Here is an 18988-nt window from a genome sequence, read left to right as displayed (position 1 = left end):
CGTTACTTGCTGTTCAGGCAACATTATTTTATTCTGTCTGTGATAAGATACTAAGAATTCATTTGTATCACCCACCAGATTACAATCCAGAAATGGATTATGGCATGATCTTTTTAAATAGAAAAGGTCGTCGTAGGAAACTACTTTCTAATGGAGAATTGATTCCCATATATTAAAAACTTAACCTAAGTTTTGAAATTGGTTTATAGTTCAACTGAAATTTATTTATTTATGTCACCTTGAAGTTCTGATAAGAAAAGTAAATTATACTGTCAAGACAGTATACCAATGCTGGTAATTCAGTACGAAAACTTTAGTTCAGAGATCATTCACCAGACAATAACTCAGTTGAAATGCTCTGAGACAGGATTGGTGACTTTTAATAGATGTGCATCTCAGACTAAATAAAGTCAGTCTTGGCACTTACACACCTTTAGGTTGTATGACAATATGCATTACTACCCTCATGCCCTTCTTGTTGATGAAAGTTTCCCCCCCAGCCTTTCATTCTATTTCATGCTAGAACATATCCAGCAGATTTTTATGTTTAAACTTGAGCAACTCTGGCTGGAGAGCATAGGAGATTCACGAGCAACACGCATTTCTCAGAGAATTTTTAATTTCTGTCCTTGAAACACCCTTTATGAACATCTGTGTTTTGTTACGGAAGGATAAGTTAAATTCTACCTAACATATTTTGAGATCTCAGGAGGTTTAGGTGAGTGAATGATAGCTTTTGGAAAATTTAATTGTACTGATTCTTGTTTCAAAGGCTACTTAATCTAAATATCCTCAGGCCCAGAAAAGTGGAAGTTATGGAAAATTAGAGGATCATTTTCTCTGGGAAAAATTCTATTAGATTTTCATATATAGTAATAGTGGCTAACTAATATATTTTAAAAGTTTGGTACCATATGATTTAAGAAACAAATCATATACTCAATGATATTTATAAAGAATCAAGAACCACAAACACAATCACCATTTATTAAACATCTATTTTGTTCCAGACTGTACTAGATGCTTTAAGCACTTGGTCTCATTCGATTTATTCTTCATAGTAAGCTTACATTGAGGTAATATTCTCCCTACCATTGAGAGAAGGAAGCCAAGGCTCAAAAAAGTTAAGAAATTTGTCTGACATATATAGCTAAATCATGGGTAAAATCATCAACAATTTGGCTTTAAAATCTAGTATCTTAGCCACTATGCCAGTGTTTTCTAAATTTAAATATATATATATATATATGTATACACACACACACATATATACATACACATATATATGTATTAAAAAATGTACCTTGGCATTAAAAACTGTACCTTGGTCTTCTTACTGTTTTGGTGGGTTTTTCCTCCCCTAATTAATGATACTTTGACAAATACAGAATATATATATAGTCATAAAGTGATTAAATTTTTCATTTAAGAAAATAGCTTGCACTGTTTTTTAGTATATCTTCAAGTACCACTGTATAATTTGCTTTATGGATTATAAATCACTTTCTTGGGTATTAACTTACTTGACCATCTTAACTTGATTAAGGCAGGCATGACTGTTGCCCTTTAGAGGAGGGAAAAGAGGCTTAGAAAGGTCAATTGGGATTTGCCTGTGGTCACACAAACAGTGTAAGAGTGAGTGTGTGGCTCAAAAACAAACACTCAGATCAATAGAAAAGAATAGAGAACCCAAAAATGGACCCACAAACGTATGGCCAACTAATCTTTGACAAAGCAGGAAAGAATATCCAATGGAATAAAGACAGTCTCTTCAGCAAATGGTGCTGGGAAAACTGGTCAGCGACATGCAGAAAAATGAACCTGGACCACTTTCTTACACCATACACAAAAATAAACTCAAAATGGATTAAAGACCTCAATGTAAGACAGGAAGCCATCAAAATCCTCGAGGAGAAAGCAGGCAAAAACCTCTTTGACCTTGGCCACAGCAACTTCTTACTCAACACATCTCCAGAGGCAAGGGAAACAAAAGCAAAAATGAACTATTGGGACCTCAGCAAAATAAAAAGCTTCTGCACAGCAAAGGAAACAATCAGCAAAACTAAAAGGCAACCGACAGAATGGGAGAAGGTATTTGCAAATGACTTATCAGATAAAGGGTTAGTATCCAAAATATATAAACAACTTCTCAAACTCAACACCCAAAAAGCAAATAATCCAGGGAAGAAATGGGCAAAAGACGTGAATAGACACTTCTCCAAAGAAGACATCCAGATGGCCACATGAAGAAATACTCAACATCACTCATCATCAGGGAAATACAAATCAAAACCACAATGAGATACCACCTCACACCTGTCACAGTGGCTAACATTAACAACTCAGGCAACAACAGATGTTGGTGAGGATGTGAAGAGGAGCTCTTATGCATTGTTGGTGGCAATGCAAGCTGGTGCTCTAGCCACTCTGGAAAACAGTATGAAGGTTCCTCAAAAAACTAAAAATAGAACTACCCTAAGACCCAGCAATTGCACTACTAGGTGTATATCCAAGGGATATAGGTATGCTGTTTCGAAGGGGCACATGCACCCTGATGTTTACAGCAGCACTATTGACAATAGGCAAAGTATGGAAAGAACCCAATGTCCATCAACAGATGAATGGATAAAGAAAATGTGGTATATATGTGTATATGTGTGTGTATATATATGTGTGTGTGTGTGTGTGTGTGTGTGTGTGTATATATATATATAATGGAGTATACTTGGCAATCAAAAAAAAATGAAATCTTGCCATTTGCAATTACATGGATGGAACTAGAGGGTATTATGCTAAGCAAACTTAGAGAAAGACAAGTATCATATGACTTCACTCATATGAGGAATACAAAACAGATGAACCTAAGGGAAGGGAAGCAAAAATAATATCAAAACAGGGAGGGGGACAAAACATTAGAGACTCATAAATATGGAGAACAAACTGAGGGTTGCTGAAGGGGTTATGGGAAGGGGGATGGGCTAAATGGGTAAGGGCATTAAGGAATCTACTCCTGAAATCACTGTTGCACCATATGCTAACTAACTTGGATATAAATTAAAAAAATAAATAAATAATAATAAAAAAAGAGTGAGTGGAAATCTGGTGTTTTGACTCTAAAGTACAACATTTTATCTTCTTCATAGAAGTATAGATTCACTGTAACTTTGAGAATGGCTAGTGTTTTTCGAAAGCCTCATTTCACATGACTTGTAGCTTTTAAAAAATATGCCAACATAATATTCCTGGTGAAGGAGCTTGAGTTTGCCAGGGTGTGTTGAACAGCACTGAGTGTGTGGAAGGGGCTATCTCTCTGGAGCAGAGCATGGACCTCGCCCGGGGCTTAGGGGAAGGAGCTTATTTCACCTTTGACCTGGCCTTTTATCACAAAATTATTTCACTAGAGTCCGTACTTTAATTATTTTTCACAAAGGAAGTAAACTTTTTGGTTTTCTGTTCTGCTTGGCACACCGTTAATCATCTGTAACAGAAGATGGTAACATTTCGTGCTGACTTTTTCCTTTCTTCCAAAAGTTGGAACAAACTGCTAGTGCTTTTTATTTTAGCTATAAAACTGCATCCTCGATTTTGTTACCTTGTGTGTTTTATAAAGAGTAGGCGTGGCCCTACTGCAGACTAGGGACTGATGCATTAACTCGATAGACTGATTAGGTTGGCAGGTGCCCTTGCAGTGAACGAAACCGACAAAACTCCCTGCTGCCATCAAGCATACATCGCAGCGTGGGAACACAGTACACATTATTACATCAGACAATGATAAGTGCAAAGGTGAGGATAGGTCGGATAATTACAGAGAACAGTTTTTGTCTGGCAGGCGGGGCGGGGGGGGGGGGTGGTCACTCATAACTCCTACAGTTATTCCATAGCAGCTTGATGTCGACAACAGGTTCTGTTCCCACAGCTGTGTGGGCTTTCATGAATGAGCGGAGCGGATGCCACGGAGTGTACAGAGACATTTTTCCTATTTTCTTACTGAGTAACCTGAGTTTCATTTGATTGACGCAATCTTATTTTATCACACTTGAATAATTCATTATGAAAATCAGTGCTTATTGTGTGTGCGACTATGTCTAATCCTAATACTTCAGTACTATACATAAATATGCTTTCCACACAGAAAGATAGGTCTCCAAAAAATAGTCATTAAGTACAAAATGAATTGGAAAGTGAGTTAAAGGAACAGAAAATGAGTTAATACACACATTAATAACACTGATATTTTTTTTTTCTGGGGAACTGGGCATTAAGTAAGGCATCTTATTTCTTTCAAGTACATACAATCCTGCAAATTAGAGATAATTCTCATTGTGTAATAATGATACCAACACACTTATAGAATATAAATACCTTGTCTGAAGTCACAGAGCTATTAAGTGTCAAAGGTAAAAGGAAAAGTCAGATCTAGCTACAAAGATATATCTAATATGCCACTCTGACTCATTTTATAATCCTAAAATACCAAAAGCAAATCATTTATACACACACACTCCATCTCCTAATGGTTACTGGATACTGACACTATATATAACCTTTCTTTCCTAGATCAGATGTGTTTTTATGACAAAATTTACAAATATTACCTATGAAAATGAAGATACATAATATTTTGTAAGGACAAGTAATTTAGTGAGTAAAGCATCTTTATTGTTCTGAAAAATAAAATTTGATAAAACATCTACATCAAGAAACTTCTAGAGAAGAAAATAGGGGGATAAAAATAACCCCAACAGGTACTATTAAGATTCCAACGCCTATAGTTTTGTCTGTAAAAGCCCATGTGAGTCACTGTTTACGTGTTGAGGAAATGAAAGCATTCTGGTGAAGAGAAATCCAAAAGGGAAATATAGGCAATGTTTGATTTAAAAAAAAACAATAACAACAACAACAAAAAAACCAAAGAAACCAAAAGGTAGGCAAGGGAAATAAGATTTTTCTTTTCAAGCAGGAAAAAACAGAACTTTCCAAATATACCCCTCTAAATAGAAAAACAATCATTTCCCCAAATTCTCCTGATCTGATCCAGATACAAATATTAAGAGCATTAAGAAATCATCAGGGGCGCCTGGCTGGCTGGCTGGTTCAGTTGGTAGAGTATGTGACTCTTGATCTCAGGGTCATGAATCCGAGCCCCACGTTGGGGGTAGAGATTACTTAAAAACATGTCAAATGTTTAAAAAAAAGAGAGAGAGAGAGAGAAATCATCAATAAATTACGTGCTAAAATTTTCTTTGGACAGCAGCACAAGTGTGTGTGCAGCTTGCAATGGCCCAGATCTGCACTTTAAGGAGACTCTAGGAAATGTCAGGGCTTTCATTTTGGGTTTTCCCAAAAGAAAAAAAAAAAAAGTAGGAACATGGAAAAGGGAGAATAATGATAGTTTGCCCATAATGTTCACAGAAACTGTCCCATGGCTCCAGGACAACGTAGACAGAAGTATATACCCATCATCTATAGAACATAAAAAACAAAGATCATCCTATTTAATTACAATTTAATTACAATTCCCACTCCTTCCTTCGGCACGTTTCTTCCCCCCCAAACAAAACATTTTCTACTGTGTATGGTTGCCTGTTTTAAGTGTTAAAAATCAGTGTAAAGATTGCCTGGCTCCTGAATTTCCTTACTGAGGTCAAGAACTTACAGTCTGGCTTAGGGTCCCCCATCCTAAATTCCTTTCTGGAATAGGCTGCAACATGGCTGCATGTCTCCGTCTTCTTGCTTTGAGCTCCTCAGCCAGGCAAACACCAAATCATCAGTGAAGGGCCCTTTTAATCATCCTAAGTATTCCGCCTCACACAGCTTGAGGTACACTTGGGGGTGGGGGGGGGGAGGCACAAGGGCAGTGAGACCCACAGCTCCACAGACACTGCTTTTACACAGTAACCTTGTTCACTGAACCAAGTAAAAAGTGAGAATGGCTTCTGTTCAAAAGAGCCAGTGAAGCTCAAATGGGTGTGGGCTGGGAGTCGGGGAGGCCCTTCCTGGTTAAGAAATGGTTGCTAAACATCAGTTCAAGCACAAGGATTCAAACTCAGCTGGGGCCCCAAACAGGATGTGCGTTAAGCACATAATTAAAAACTTAATTGCTTTCCCAAACCATTTAAGTGTTATTTATTATTTTCCCAGACTTTTCTGCCTTTTGGTCTCCTGATGTATCGAAAATGACATTTAAAACCCTGAAGATTATGGCTGATTTTGTTCCCATACCAAAGGCATCTGAAAAGGCGCTCACTTAGGGTCAGTCAGGCAGAGAGACCTCTGTTCTTCTCCCTTCCCTGAGAATAGGCATGGAGCTGATGAAAGGCCGCGTGAAATGAAGTTTTGCTTCTCTTCAGAAGTTTCCAATAGACTGACTCGCTTTAGCAAGTTTGGGAAATTCTGAAGATCTTCACAGAGGAGAGGAACAGTCAATGAATATAAATGCTGAAGTTTTTGAAATTACTTTTAGATAAATTCTGGGGACCTATACTTCTCTCTTTTTTTTAAGAAAAAGCCAGTGATAAATTGCACTGTAAATATTGAACTCAAAATTTCTATCACAGTTTTACCTTAGACTTATCTTAAGAATGGCTTTTGTCTAAGGGCAAAGAGGGGAAACTGAGGAAAAAGGGTCATGTCAAGTCCTTCCTGGGCCCTTATATGATTTAAACACATGTGCCACGGGGGCCAGAATACTTTGATTAAAATCAATGAACTAAGTGAATTTGGGTGAGCAACTGGTCCCATTTGAAGAAGGAAATACAATTTCTAGAAGAAAATACAAGCTTTTAATCCTTCCTGAGTAGCAGAACTTGACCCACTAAGGAAACTGGACACAGACGATTTCTAAGAGGTTTGAGGGTCAGGCACCCACTGGACTTGGCAATCAACCTGTTTTAATGCCCCGAGAACTAGAAACTACTAAGAGCCAGTGCAATGTCAGTTGTAGTCCGGCACCACCCCAACATCTCCAAGGCTGCCTAAGTACCACCATTTCCCCCAACCAGATGCTTACATTTCCAAACACAGCCCATATAGACAACACCTCTAGTGCAAAGTTTCTCAACCCTTGCACTAATGGTATTTTAGACAGGATAATCTTTGATGTGAGTGGCAGGGGAAGGGGAGGAAGCTTTGCAGGACACTACAGGATGGTTAGCAGCATTCTAGGACATACTGTATATGCTAACAGCACCACCACCACCACCACCACCCACACCCAGAGCGAAGATGATCAAAAAGCTTCTTCAGGGGCACCTGGGTGGCTCAGTCAGCTAAGCGTCCGACTTTGGCTCAGGTCATGATCTGCTGGTTCATGAGTTCAAGTCCCACATCGGGCTTTGTGCTGACAGCTGAGAGCCTGGAGCCTGCTTTGGATTCTGTCTCTCTCTCTCTTTCTCTCTCTCTCTTTCCCCCTCCCCCATTCACACTGTTTCTCTTTCTCTCAAAAAATAAACATATAAATAAATAAATAAATAGATAGATAGATAGATAGATAGATAGAATGTCTTCAGGCATGGCCAAATATCCCTGGAAGGGAGGGGAGATGGGGGCAAAATTACCCGTGGTTTAAAAAAAAAAATCACAGTTCTAGTGGCTCCAAATCAATGGTGACCTTCCCCTTGCTTCCCCTCCAAGCCCAGCTCCTGCAGGAGGGTGCTGGATAGCAGGCCATCTTTTTCTGCCATGTGTCTGTTTATGTCCCCCATGTCTTCCAAGTGATGCACTGGTTTTTTTTGTTTTTCCAGTAGACCTTAATGCTGCAAGGGAGATAGGAGACAGACACAACAGGAAAGATGGGTCCACGTCTGCTACACTGGGACTGGAAGCCACAGACCATGCCTCACAAACTTCTCTGTGGTCATGTTTGGTAGAATGGCTGGGGTATAAGTAATATTCAAAGACTGCCTGAATTTCTGAAGAAGTGGAAGAATTCTCCAATTCCGCCTAATCGGAGCAAAGAAATTCATGAGGAAGTAATAAGCACTAACCAAAGGACTGTATTGGCTTTAATTTCAGGAACTTTTGAGGCCTGTTATTAAAATATCAACTTTCCCATAATTCTACACCCATATATTCAGTAGGGCTCCATTAATATTAAGAGTGAGACCTTAAATCACCTGACAGCTGATTTAAACAGAAGACAGGAACTGGGAATTTATCAAACAAAAAGTAATTCCCATTCACAAATTTAAAAAACCTATCATTCCCTCCCTCAGAACCTGTATTCATATTTCAGACTCAAATGTAACTAGCTTGGTGATCTGTTTCCCAGTTGATGGGAGATTAGAAGAACTTCTGAGGGAACAGGAAGTTGTCACGAGAGTCTCCTAACTGGCCTATGGATGGCCTTCCAAGCGTTGAGCCCACAAAACCAGTCGCTGACACAGCCGTGACACTAACATTTCTATAATGCAAATATGATCGTGTAACTTCTTTGAATGCCTCAGTTTCCCCAGGATAAACTCCAGCCCCCTTGGCACGAAAGACCAGCAGGTCTCCAGGACCTCACAGCTGTCTTTCTCACCACACTCCGGCAGCACAGCCTGCTATGGGTCTCCCTGGAAGCCTCCTCTCTGGCCTTACAGACGGCTGTGGTCGGTGGTGTTTCCCTCAACTTGGTTCTCCTCACATGATCAGTGTTGAACACGCTGCCACCACTCCCTGGAAGAATCCTCTCCCCTCACCTGGCTACTTTCCCTAAGCCTCTTCTATTTCTACTTTCCATCCAATTTCCTCAGAAATTCTCCACAATGCCCATCCCTGCCATCACATCCATCCTTCCATACTGACCAGCTGTGTGCACAGCTGACATTGTTAGGAAAGAGTAGGGGTAACAGAAGAAAAGCCTGCCTTACAAAGCACAGATTCCTTCCCCCCATGCCACGGTAAATAAAAGCAACCCCTTAAACTCCTGATCTTTTGGGGTGCCTAGGTGCCTCCGTCAGGTATGTGTCCAACTTTGGCTTAGGTCACGATCTCGTGGTTCCTGAGTTCGAGCTCCACATCAGGCTCTGTGCTATCAGCTGTCTCCCTCTCTTTCTGCCCCTTTCCCACTTGCACAGCCTCTCTCAGAAATAAACAGTAAAAAAAAAAAATTTAAACTCTTGATCTATTATACATCAGACATTATTCTCAGGGCCTTTACCCATAGGAAGTAGCCAGATGAGGGGAGGAGAAGATTCTTCCAAAGAGTGGCACAGCATACACAACACACAGGAACTGGTCTAATCTCACAACAACCCTGTTATCATGTCAATTTTATAGGTGAGGACTCCGATTTCTACAAGGGAGTAATTTGTTGAACTAGAAGCCTAATCCCTACACCATGACCTCCTACAGCATCAGCACCCTAAGTAGGTGACTTCTCACTTCCGAGCAGCCAGGAAGCATGAGGCTAGGGTCGCCTGATGACGGGAAAGGGCTGGTACCACGAGGAGAGAAGACAGGCAGGGAAGACAGGAGGTGACATTGTGTGGAGACAGTGTGCCACTCTTCCCTTAGGAACAAGAGTTTGGAACTAAATGGTGGCGCATTCATCCAGAAAAACAGCTGAATGCTAACAAGGGAGGAAAGAGAATAAAGGGTTTTATGGGAGAAGTGGCTCAAGGAGACGTCTGTGCCCCAGCATGTGGAGCAGGGGGCACCGTCAATGACATCTCATCTCAAACTGCAACTGCACGGTAACTACCTTAGAAAGAGGCCCATTTCTAACCCCACACATCACTGTTCTTATTTTCTCAAAACTAAGGCCTCAGCTTACCCGTTCATTTTTGGTTTCATTTTTAATACATAGCAAAACAGTACCAGTGCAGGATACTGGCCGGTAAATGAAGGCAGAAATGACAGTTTATAATTCAGATTTAAGGGAATGGAAATCAGTTTTAAAATATAATAATTTCCAAAAAGTAATAAATACATAAATCCTAAAACATTAAAGGGACATTAATATTTCTTTATTTATATTACATAATAATCCTCAGTATAAAATATGGTAAATATTTCATAATGGCACAGTTGGTGAATTACCAACTTGATTACAGAACAGTTTGCCATGACTCTGAGGAATCCAGCCTCTTCCCTTTTGTCAACTCCCTCAATTCCTGTTCATTGACTACCTGCATCCCTCAGGGGCTTCCTAAAATTGTTCTGTAGAAGAGATGATGGTTGGTTCACTAGCTTTTGCTCCCATCTGCGTCCCCACTATCACCCTTAACGCCTCAGAGAACCTTGCCTTGACAAGGTGAGGACACCCTCATCAAATGTGCTATTTACTCACCCTGCTTCCTCTTTGTTTTTCTTATTTTTCCTCAACTTTGGCTACTAACAGGAAAAACAACACAACAGTTCTTATAAAACAACAGTTCTTATGTTAATAAGATGTTAAGCTGCATCTGCTTTTTTTTTTTAAACAAAGCTTTATTCCACAGAAAACTGTGATCCAGCATTGTTTTGCACTCCTTAGAAAACATCAGAGGGGTGTCTGTGTGTGCATGTAATAACAAGTATATGAATGAATATATAAATGTATGGACGAAAATCTAGTGGTTCTATCAATAGTTTGAAGAACATGGACAGGCTAAGTCCTTAGACCAGAAAAGCATTTAGTATGTAGAGAGTATTCTCATTATTTGTAAGAATTTAAAATCTTTTCCTGAATATCTGCAAATATTTTACATTAAAAAAATCACATATACTAGATTTGATTATCACAATTATCAAAATGGCACAGTTTAAAAACTCTGGGTGTTTGGTCAAATTTGGTGTTTAATATAAAATGTTTGGACCGTGGCTATTGCTATTTTAGAAGGCAAATAGTAAGAAACAGATTTTGTTTATGGAAAAGTAAAAGCAGAGATTCAATTTATAAAGGAACTTAAGTTTCGCTGAAATTTTTAAAAGCTAAAAACCATCCCGATTTGGTACGCGTAATTAATTAAAAGACCCAGTTCGCTTAGACTGTCTGCCATACACTGATTTTGATCATGATGGGTCTTACTTGAAGACTTCTGAACTGCTTCAAATCCCATGGCAACTTGCTCCTAACCACAATGTCAGTTGAGGAACACTGCAATATGTCACTTTCTCCAGACACCACCCCCCATCTTACTCTTAATTGTTGATTTTTTCCATTTCCTCTGTGTTCAAAGAGTAGTGAGTGTAGCTTTGGGAGGTAATTTGTTGATTTCAACATTTATAATGCACCTAGCACTCTGTTTTACTTTCCTTCCCAAAAGTTATCTTACTCCACTCTCTTTTTCCTTTAGACAGTCCCCAGAGGATGCTGGGAAAAGGAAGAAGCTGCTTTTTAGCTTCCACTTTGTAGTGCCCTGGAGAGTGACAGAAGGTGCACGAGCTGGTTATCGGAGCAGGTCAGTCAGTTCTGTAAAAAGTGGATTCCATGCAACAATGTTTTATTGTCCTTTTCTTTTTTTTTAATATGAAATTTATTGTCAAATTGGTTTCCATACAACACCCAGTGCTCATCCCAACAGGTGCCCTCCTCAATGCCCATCACCCACTTTCCCCTCCCTCCCACCCCCCATCAACCCTCAGTTTATTCTCAGTTTTTAAGAGTCTCGTGGTTTGCCTCCTTCCCTCTCTGTAACTTTTTTTTCCCCCTACCCCTCCCCCATGGTCTTCTGTTAAGTTTCTCAAGATCCACATAAGAGTGAAAACATATGGTATCTGTCTTTCTCTGTGTGACTTATTTCACTTAGCATAACGTTCTCCAGTTCCATCCACGTTGCTACAAAAGGCCATATTTCATTCTTTCTCATTGCCAAGTAGTATCCCATTGTATGTATAAACCACAATTTCTTTATCCATTCATCAGTTGATGGACATTTAGGCTCTTTCCATACTTTGGCTATTGTTGAAAGTGCTGCTATGAACATTGGGGTACAAGTGCCCCTAGGCATCAGCACTCCTGTATCCCTTGGGTAAATTCCTAGCAGTGCTATTGCTGGGTCATAGCATAGATCGATTTTTAATTTTTTGAGGAACCTCCACACTGTTTTCCAGAGTGGCTGCACCAGTTTGCATTCCCACCAACAGTGCAAGAGGGTTCCTGTTTCTCCACACCCTCTCCAGCATCTATAGTCTCCCAAGAATGTGTTCTTGAAAATTGCACAACATGTTTGTCTGTTTCTTAAAATCCACATTTACATAACCCTGGAGTCCTGTATGCTGACCTCAAATTGCAGAAGTAATTTTCCTTTCTGTTCTATGCTTCACAGGAATGGCCAAAACTCTACGTTTTACCAAACTAATAAGAGATAGTTTTATCTTACATTGATACCTTTTCATCATACCAGTAATGAAACCCTCTCAACCTTCTTCCTGTCCCACTACAGACATGTTCCAGGCTATAACCAGCTTTTCTGTGGCACCTGCAAGGAGGCACAGTAGTTTAGGGGTAATTACACGGAAGTCACTTAAATTTTTTATGCTTGTAACAACAGTTCTTACTAAACATTTTGGCAAAGTCAAGTTGCCCAGTCTGGATCACTGGGGCTATAAAGCTGCTAGAAAGGGTCAATTGCTTCTTTCAAGGAAAAGGAATTTCTGCTGAGCTATCTCTCCACATGTTTTTTATGACTTCTCAAAGCTTTAAATGTCCACTTCCACATGAGGGATTTGTAACCAAGTATTTCTGGGAGAGCCTGACAGCTGGGGTCCTGAGTTAGAGCAGAAGATAAAGTTAAAAAACTTGACCTAGTTTCAAAAGGGACATTAACTATTTCTTCAACCCAAAACCAATGTAATATTTTCAGGTATCTGCCTTCAGAATTTGGGCCTGAAACGTCTCAGTAGTTTCAGGGAACTAAAATTGTCTGTGTATGTAAGAAACTCTTGTACAAAACGTCTTACATCTTTCACTTAAAAAAAACAAGTAAACATCATTTGATGGGGCACCTGGGTGGCTCAGGTGGTTGAGTGTCTAACTTTGGCTCAGGTCATGATCTCACGGTTCATGAGTTCAAGTCCTACATCAGGCTTGCTACTGTCAGAACAGAGCCCGCTTTGGATACTCTGCCCCCCTCTCTCTCTGCCCCTCCCCCACTTGTTTCTCTCTCTCTCTCTCTCTCTCTCTCTGTCTCAAAAATAAAAACATTAGGGGCGCCTGGGTGGCTCAGTCGGTTGGGCAGCCGACTTCGGCTCAGGTCACAATCTCGCGGTCCGTGAGTTCGAGCCCCACATCAGGCTCTGGGCTGATGGCTCAGAGCCTGGAGCCTGCTTCCAATTCTGTGTCTCCCTCTCTCTGACCCTCCCCTGTTCATGCTCTGTCTCAAAAATGAATAAAACGTTAAAAAAAATTTTAAAATAAAAACATTAAAAAAAAAACACAATTTGAGGGGTGCCTGGGTGGCTCAGTTGGTTGATGCCTCTTGATTTAGGCTCAGGTCATGATCTCATAGTTCATGGGATTGAGCCCCGTGTTGCGCTGTGTACTGACAGTGCAGAGCCTGTGGGATTCTCTCTCTCCCTCTCTCTCTGCCCCTCCCTGCCCTGTGTGCATTCTCTCTCTCTCTCTCTCTCTCTCTCAAAATAAACATTAAAATATATATTAAAAACCCCCACAATTTGAGGTTTCCTTTTTTATGTATCCCAGCCCATGATCATTCAGCCTTTTCTCTCCCACCCACTAGCCCCAGACATTATACTGTCCTCAGTGAGTAGCACCAGTAATGCCATAATGAAGTTGGGGGACGGAGAGAAGTAAAAATGTCAAATGTATATTCAAAATACAAATTTTTACCTTATAACCTAATTTATATGCATGACCAGACTATAAGAGGCTTATGACCCTGTGGCAAGTCACCAGGAAATAAGAGCATTCAAATAGTGTAGGGTTTTCTCCTATTAAATAGAGTCGGGCTTAGCAGCCTACTCGACACATTGGGCAAGCAGCCTTGGCTCAACCAGCCTCACCATTCTGTCTCCATCTTCAGCGTCCAGACCGGTCTCACCACTGCCAGTCTTTCCCCTTCAATTCCTTGGATCCGTCAGATTAGTTGCCTGAAAAATCAGCTCTAGATGCTCATCGTTCCCCTGCTTAAACACCTTAGTTGCCAGATTAAGGCCACTGTGAGGTATTTCTATCTACTTTTCAAGAACCACGTCCCAACACTCCCCCAGATGGCCCGTTTTTACAGAATGACTGCATGTGTTACTTCTTTAACTTGCCCTCATGATTTCCTTCCCTCTCCTTTTCTTTCCTTGCTTTTACTTTTGCTCTTCTTTCTATGGGGTTTCTCTCTTCAATCGTCCGTCAGATCTTCTAAATACTTCAAGAGCCGACGCCAATGTCTTCGTCCTCCATAAAGTCTACCCTAGTTTTCCCACTCAGAAGTGCTTGTCCTTTCTCTAAGCCACAAACACGCTGACGACACTCCTCTGACAGTGTTACCAAAGGAGGGGAGTTACCAGACTCATCTGTCTACCCTGTGAAAGGCTCTGGGCATAGCTGAAGCTCAAGAAGCATACCACATTGCAATGACCTGGCCTCCAGTATTTGGGTCATTTTTAGCAATGCTGGGGCAAGGGTATAGATTTCAAAAGATAATAAATTAGGCAATAAATAGTAACTAATAAATTAGACAACAGAGCATACAAAAGCTACAATCCCAAAATTCAGACATAACCTCTGTAAATATTTTAGTGTCTGTTCCTGTAGATTTTTTTGAAGTATGTGTGTTTATGTGTAGAATACAAAAAAAAATGGGATCTTCATATCATATTTTGGAACATGTTTTATGTTCTGGACCTATTTCCTCATCAGCTATGTTTCTAAAACACCCTTATTAATGGTTGCACAATACTGAACTATAGGAAAACACCATGATTTATGTAGTATATTTACATTGTTTCCAATTTTCCAATGTTGTAAACAAGGCTGCCCACAGAGTTACACAAATATTATCAATGTATATAGGACACTTGCCTAGAGTGGAACTTCTGCATCTTTGGTTGGAAACAGAGAGAGCCCCTTTCACTGCAACTTCAGAGACAGTAGCAATTTATTCACCAGACCATTCATTTACCAAGTGCCTGCTGTGTGCCAAGCATTCTTCAAGACTCTTCCATCCAGTGGATGTAGATACATGGTACAGGAAAGAATAGATTGATAAATAAGATCCACCTTATGCAAAAAATACTGGGGGTGGGATAGGAGATGTTAGGTAGTGGGGGGGGGGGGGAGAGGGGTCAGAAAAGGCCTTCCTGAGGAAGTAGGAGCGCAGGTCCAGTCATTCCAAAAGCCAAGAAAAGAGTGTTTCAGACAGAGATGGAGGGATTAGTATAAAGGTGCAAAGGTCCTGAGGCCAGAGTGAGCAATGAGTATGAAGAGAATGAAAAGAAAGTCAACTGGGTGACACCATGGTAAGAAAGAAGAAAAGCAGGTACTGTTGCTGGTAATAAGGATTTTACATTAAAATCAATGAAAAGCCATTGGGACAGAAAAAGTTTTAAGCAGAGAAGTGCCAGGATGTGATCCATAATTTTAAAAGGTCACTCTGGCTGCTGTGTAAAGCCTGGCTGGGGGGGGGGGGGGGGGGGGGGCTGTGGCACACACGGAAGGGCCAGCACAGAAGCAGCCACTGAAGTTATAATGTGGGGACAGCAAATGTTTTTTGGACCAGGAATGGTAGTGCAGGTGGACATAGAAGGCAGATGGGATATACTTTGAAGGTAGTACCAACAGCACTTACTGATAGATTAGATGTGGGGGAGACAGAAAGGCAGAACCAGAAAGGGTGGAACATTTATTGAAACAGACCTGATGGAGGACCAAACAGGTTTGAAGAAAAGAATGAACACTTCCTGTATGGAAGATGTAACGCAAGGTGAAATTTGTATCAACATGGTAAGTAGAGGTGTGATTTGTTTCTCTGGATTTTACACAATTTAAACTATTCTACATATATTGCTTTCCATATAACATTTTATCCTAAAATTTTAGTAATTACTTCTATGTCAAAAAAAAAAACCTTGTAGATATTTCAAACATGCTTAGTTATTTTCATCTTGCACATTCAAGTTATTCCAATTCCTCGCCATACTTTTATACATAAATTGTAGATTATATTTTAAGAGGAATCATTAAGTCAAAGATAAGAACAGCTTTTTGTTTGTTTGTTTGTTTTTAGAGAGAATGAGAGCATGCATGAGCAGGGGACAGGGGCAGAGGGAGAGAGAAAGAATCTTAAATAGGCTCCACACTCAGTACTGAGCCCGACACAGGGCTGGATCCCATGATCCGGGGATCACGACCCCAAACTGAAATCAAGAGTTGGATGTCAACCAACTGAGCCACCCAGATGCCCCAAAGGTACGAACAGTTCTAAGGCTTTGATACTAAGCATCAATTTGAGCATCAAAATAAGTAGAGAAAAGCATTAAAATCCATAGAGTTAAATATCCCTGAATTCACAATGATATAAACAATTAAGAAAGAAAGAAAATCTCCTTACAGTAAAAGCCAACTAATAAATGTAGATGGAACAATGAATTAGAAAGTCACTATTTGCGGGGTGACTGTGTGGCTCAGTTGGTTAACTGTCCTACTCTTGATTTCGGCTCAGGTCACCATGATCCTGGGGTTGTGGGATTGAGCCCTGCATCGGGCTCTGTGCTGAACATGGAGCCTGCTTAAGATATTCTCTCTCTCTCTCTCTCTCTCTCTCCCCCTGTCCCTCCCTCCCTCCACTGCTCATATTCTCTCCCTTTCTCTCTCTAAAAAGAAAAGAAAAAGAAAAAGGAAGTCACTATTTGGCAATTAACATTTTTTTCTTAATTTATTTTTGAAAGAGAGAGACAGAGCATGAGTGGGGGAGAGAGAGGGAGACACAGAATCCGAAGCAGGCTCCAGGCTCTGAGCTCTCAGCACAGAGCCCGATGCGGGGCTCGAACTCCCAAATTGCAAGATCGTGACCTGAGCCGAAGTCGGACACTCAACGACTGAGCTACCCAGGCACCCCTTGGCAACTAACATATTAACTGATGAGAATCACTGATACTGAAACTAACGAGTGAATATATGAGTAAGAACAGAATATTTACATAGTCCCGGAGGATACTTGATTATCTAACAAAAATTAGTAACTTCATAGTGGAGAAACCTGGCAGACATCACCTTGACAGAGTGACAGAGGATAATATCACTAGGATTGGGACAAACCGAAATGTGCCTCCTGAAATGATACACTGAGGGCAAAAAGTCACTTCTGGGGCATTCCTGTCTGAAGTATATAACCTCAATTTAATCATGAGGAAACACATCAGACAACTGTACCCAAACTGAGAGGTGTCTTACAAAGTAACTCAATACTTCAGAAACGTCAACATCATGAACTACAAAGGCAGGCTCTGAGGAAGTATTAAAAAATAAAAAGACACAACAGCTAAATATAATGCATGATTTTGGACTGTCTTTTGCTATAAAGGACATCACCGGGCTGAATGGTGGAATGTGAATAAGGTCTGTAGATTAGACAATGGTATTGCATTAACTGTTATAATTTCTTAATTTTGATAAATGTAATGTAGTAATTTAAAAGACTGGGAGGGAAAGAAAAATAAATCTCCCAAAATGTTAACATTTGGGGAATCTGGATGAAGGGAACATGGGAATTGTTTGTAATTTCTTGTAACTTTTCAGCTTTTCTGTAGGTTAGACACTATATGGAATAAAAAATAAAATAAACCAAGGTCACTGAATCCCTATTCATTATTGATATTTTCAAAAATGACTTTTGACTTTGTAACTTTTCCCTGACGATTAATGATGTTGAACATCTTTTCATGTGTCTACTGACCATTTGTAGGTCTTCTTTGGAAAAATGTCTGTAAACAGGTCCTCTATTTTTTAATTAGATTGTTTATTTATTTTGGTTTTTTGGTTGCAGAAGTTTAAATTTATTTTTGATATTAACCCCTTATTGGATATATTGTTTGCAATTATCTTCTTCCGTTCACTAGATTGCCTTTTCATTCTGTTGATGGCTTCCATCACAGAAATTCTGTATGATCCACATATTCCAGTACTGAGTTATTTATTCAAAGAAAATGAAAACACTAATTTGAGAAGATATATGCACCCCTATGTTTACTGCAGCATTATTTACAAGACCCAAGATACAGAGCAACCTAAGTGTCCACCCACAAATGAATGGATAAAGAAGATGTTTTATACGTATATATATATACGTATATATATGTGTATATATACGTATATATATGTGTGTATATATATGTATATATATGTGTATGTATACGTATATATATGTGTGTATATATATACATATATATGTGTATATATACGTATATATATGTGTGTATATATATACGTATATATATACATATATATGTGTGTATATATATACGTGTATATATATATATATACATATATATACACACACACACACACACACACACACACACACAAAATGGAATATTATCTAGCCTTAAAAAAGAATGACATCTTGCCATCTGTGACAACATAGAGGGACCTCAAAGGTATTATGCTACGTGAGGTAAGTCAAAGACCAGTAGCATATGATTTCACTTATACGTGGAATTTAAAAAACAAACAAAAAACAAAAATAGGCCCATAAATACAGAGAACAAACTGGTGGTTGTTGGGGGAGGGGCTGGGGGCTGGGCAAAATGGGTAAAGGGAGTGGGAGGTACAGACTTCCGGTCATGGAATAAATCACAGGGATGAAAGGTACCACAGAGGGAATACAGTCAATGGTATTGTGACAGTGCTGTGTGGTGACAGGTGATATCCACATTGCAGTGAACATAGCATAACATAGCAGAGTTGTCAAAACTAAAGGAACATTGCAGGTCAACTATACTTCAATGAAATAATGAAAACGGTCAAAAGTAAATATGAAAGCTGAGCAAAGAGCAGCTTGAGAGGGAAAGTAGTTGGCCCTGGGTGGCAAAGGGAAATAGAATCTATCAATGTGGAGCAGAGGAGATG

At 39.8% G+C, this 18988-nt stretch overlaps 1 protein-coding gene across 9 annotated transcripts in view; it reads right to left on the bottom strand.

Annotated features, from left to right (window-relative positions):
- Positions 1 to 18988, bottom strand: part of MAP7 (microtubule associated protein 7) — a 177464-nt gene that overhangs the window by 98994 nt on the left and 59482 nt on the right. The window contains exon 1 of one of the 9 annotated variants that reach the window (XM_053222205.1): positions 5660 to 5887. The exons of the other annotated variants lie outside the window; for them this stretch is intronic. Within the exon in view, the coding sequence (XP_053078180.1) occupies positions 5660 to 5681 (22 nt within the window). The 5' untranslated portion in view covers positions 5682 to 5887. Of the gene's footprint in view, positions 1 to 5659; positions 5888 to 18988 lie in introns of those variants that run through there. 9 annotated transcript variants of the gene reach the window in all.

This window comes from Acinonyx jubatus, chromosome B2 (genome assembly GCF_027475565.1).
Source record: "Acinonyx jubatus isolate Ajub_Pintada_27869175 chromosome B2, VMU_Ajub_asm_v1.0, whole genome shotgun sequence".
In the NCBI taxonomy this organism is placed as follows: Eukaryota; Metazoa; Chordata; class Mammalia; order Carnivora; family Felidae; genus Acinonyx; species Acinonyx jubatus.
The sequence above is the reverse complement of the archived record's forward strand: the minus strand, read 5'-3'. Positions and strand labels throughout refer to the sequence as shown.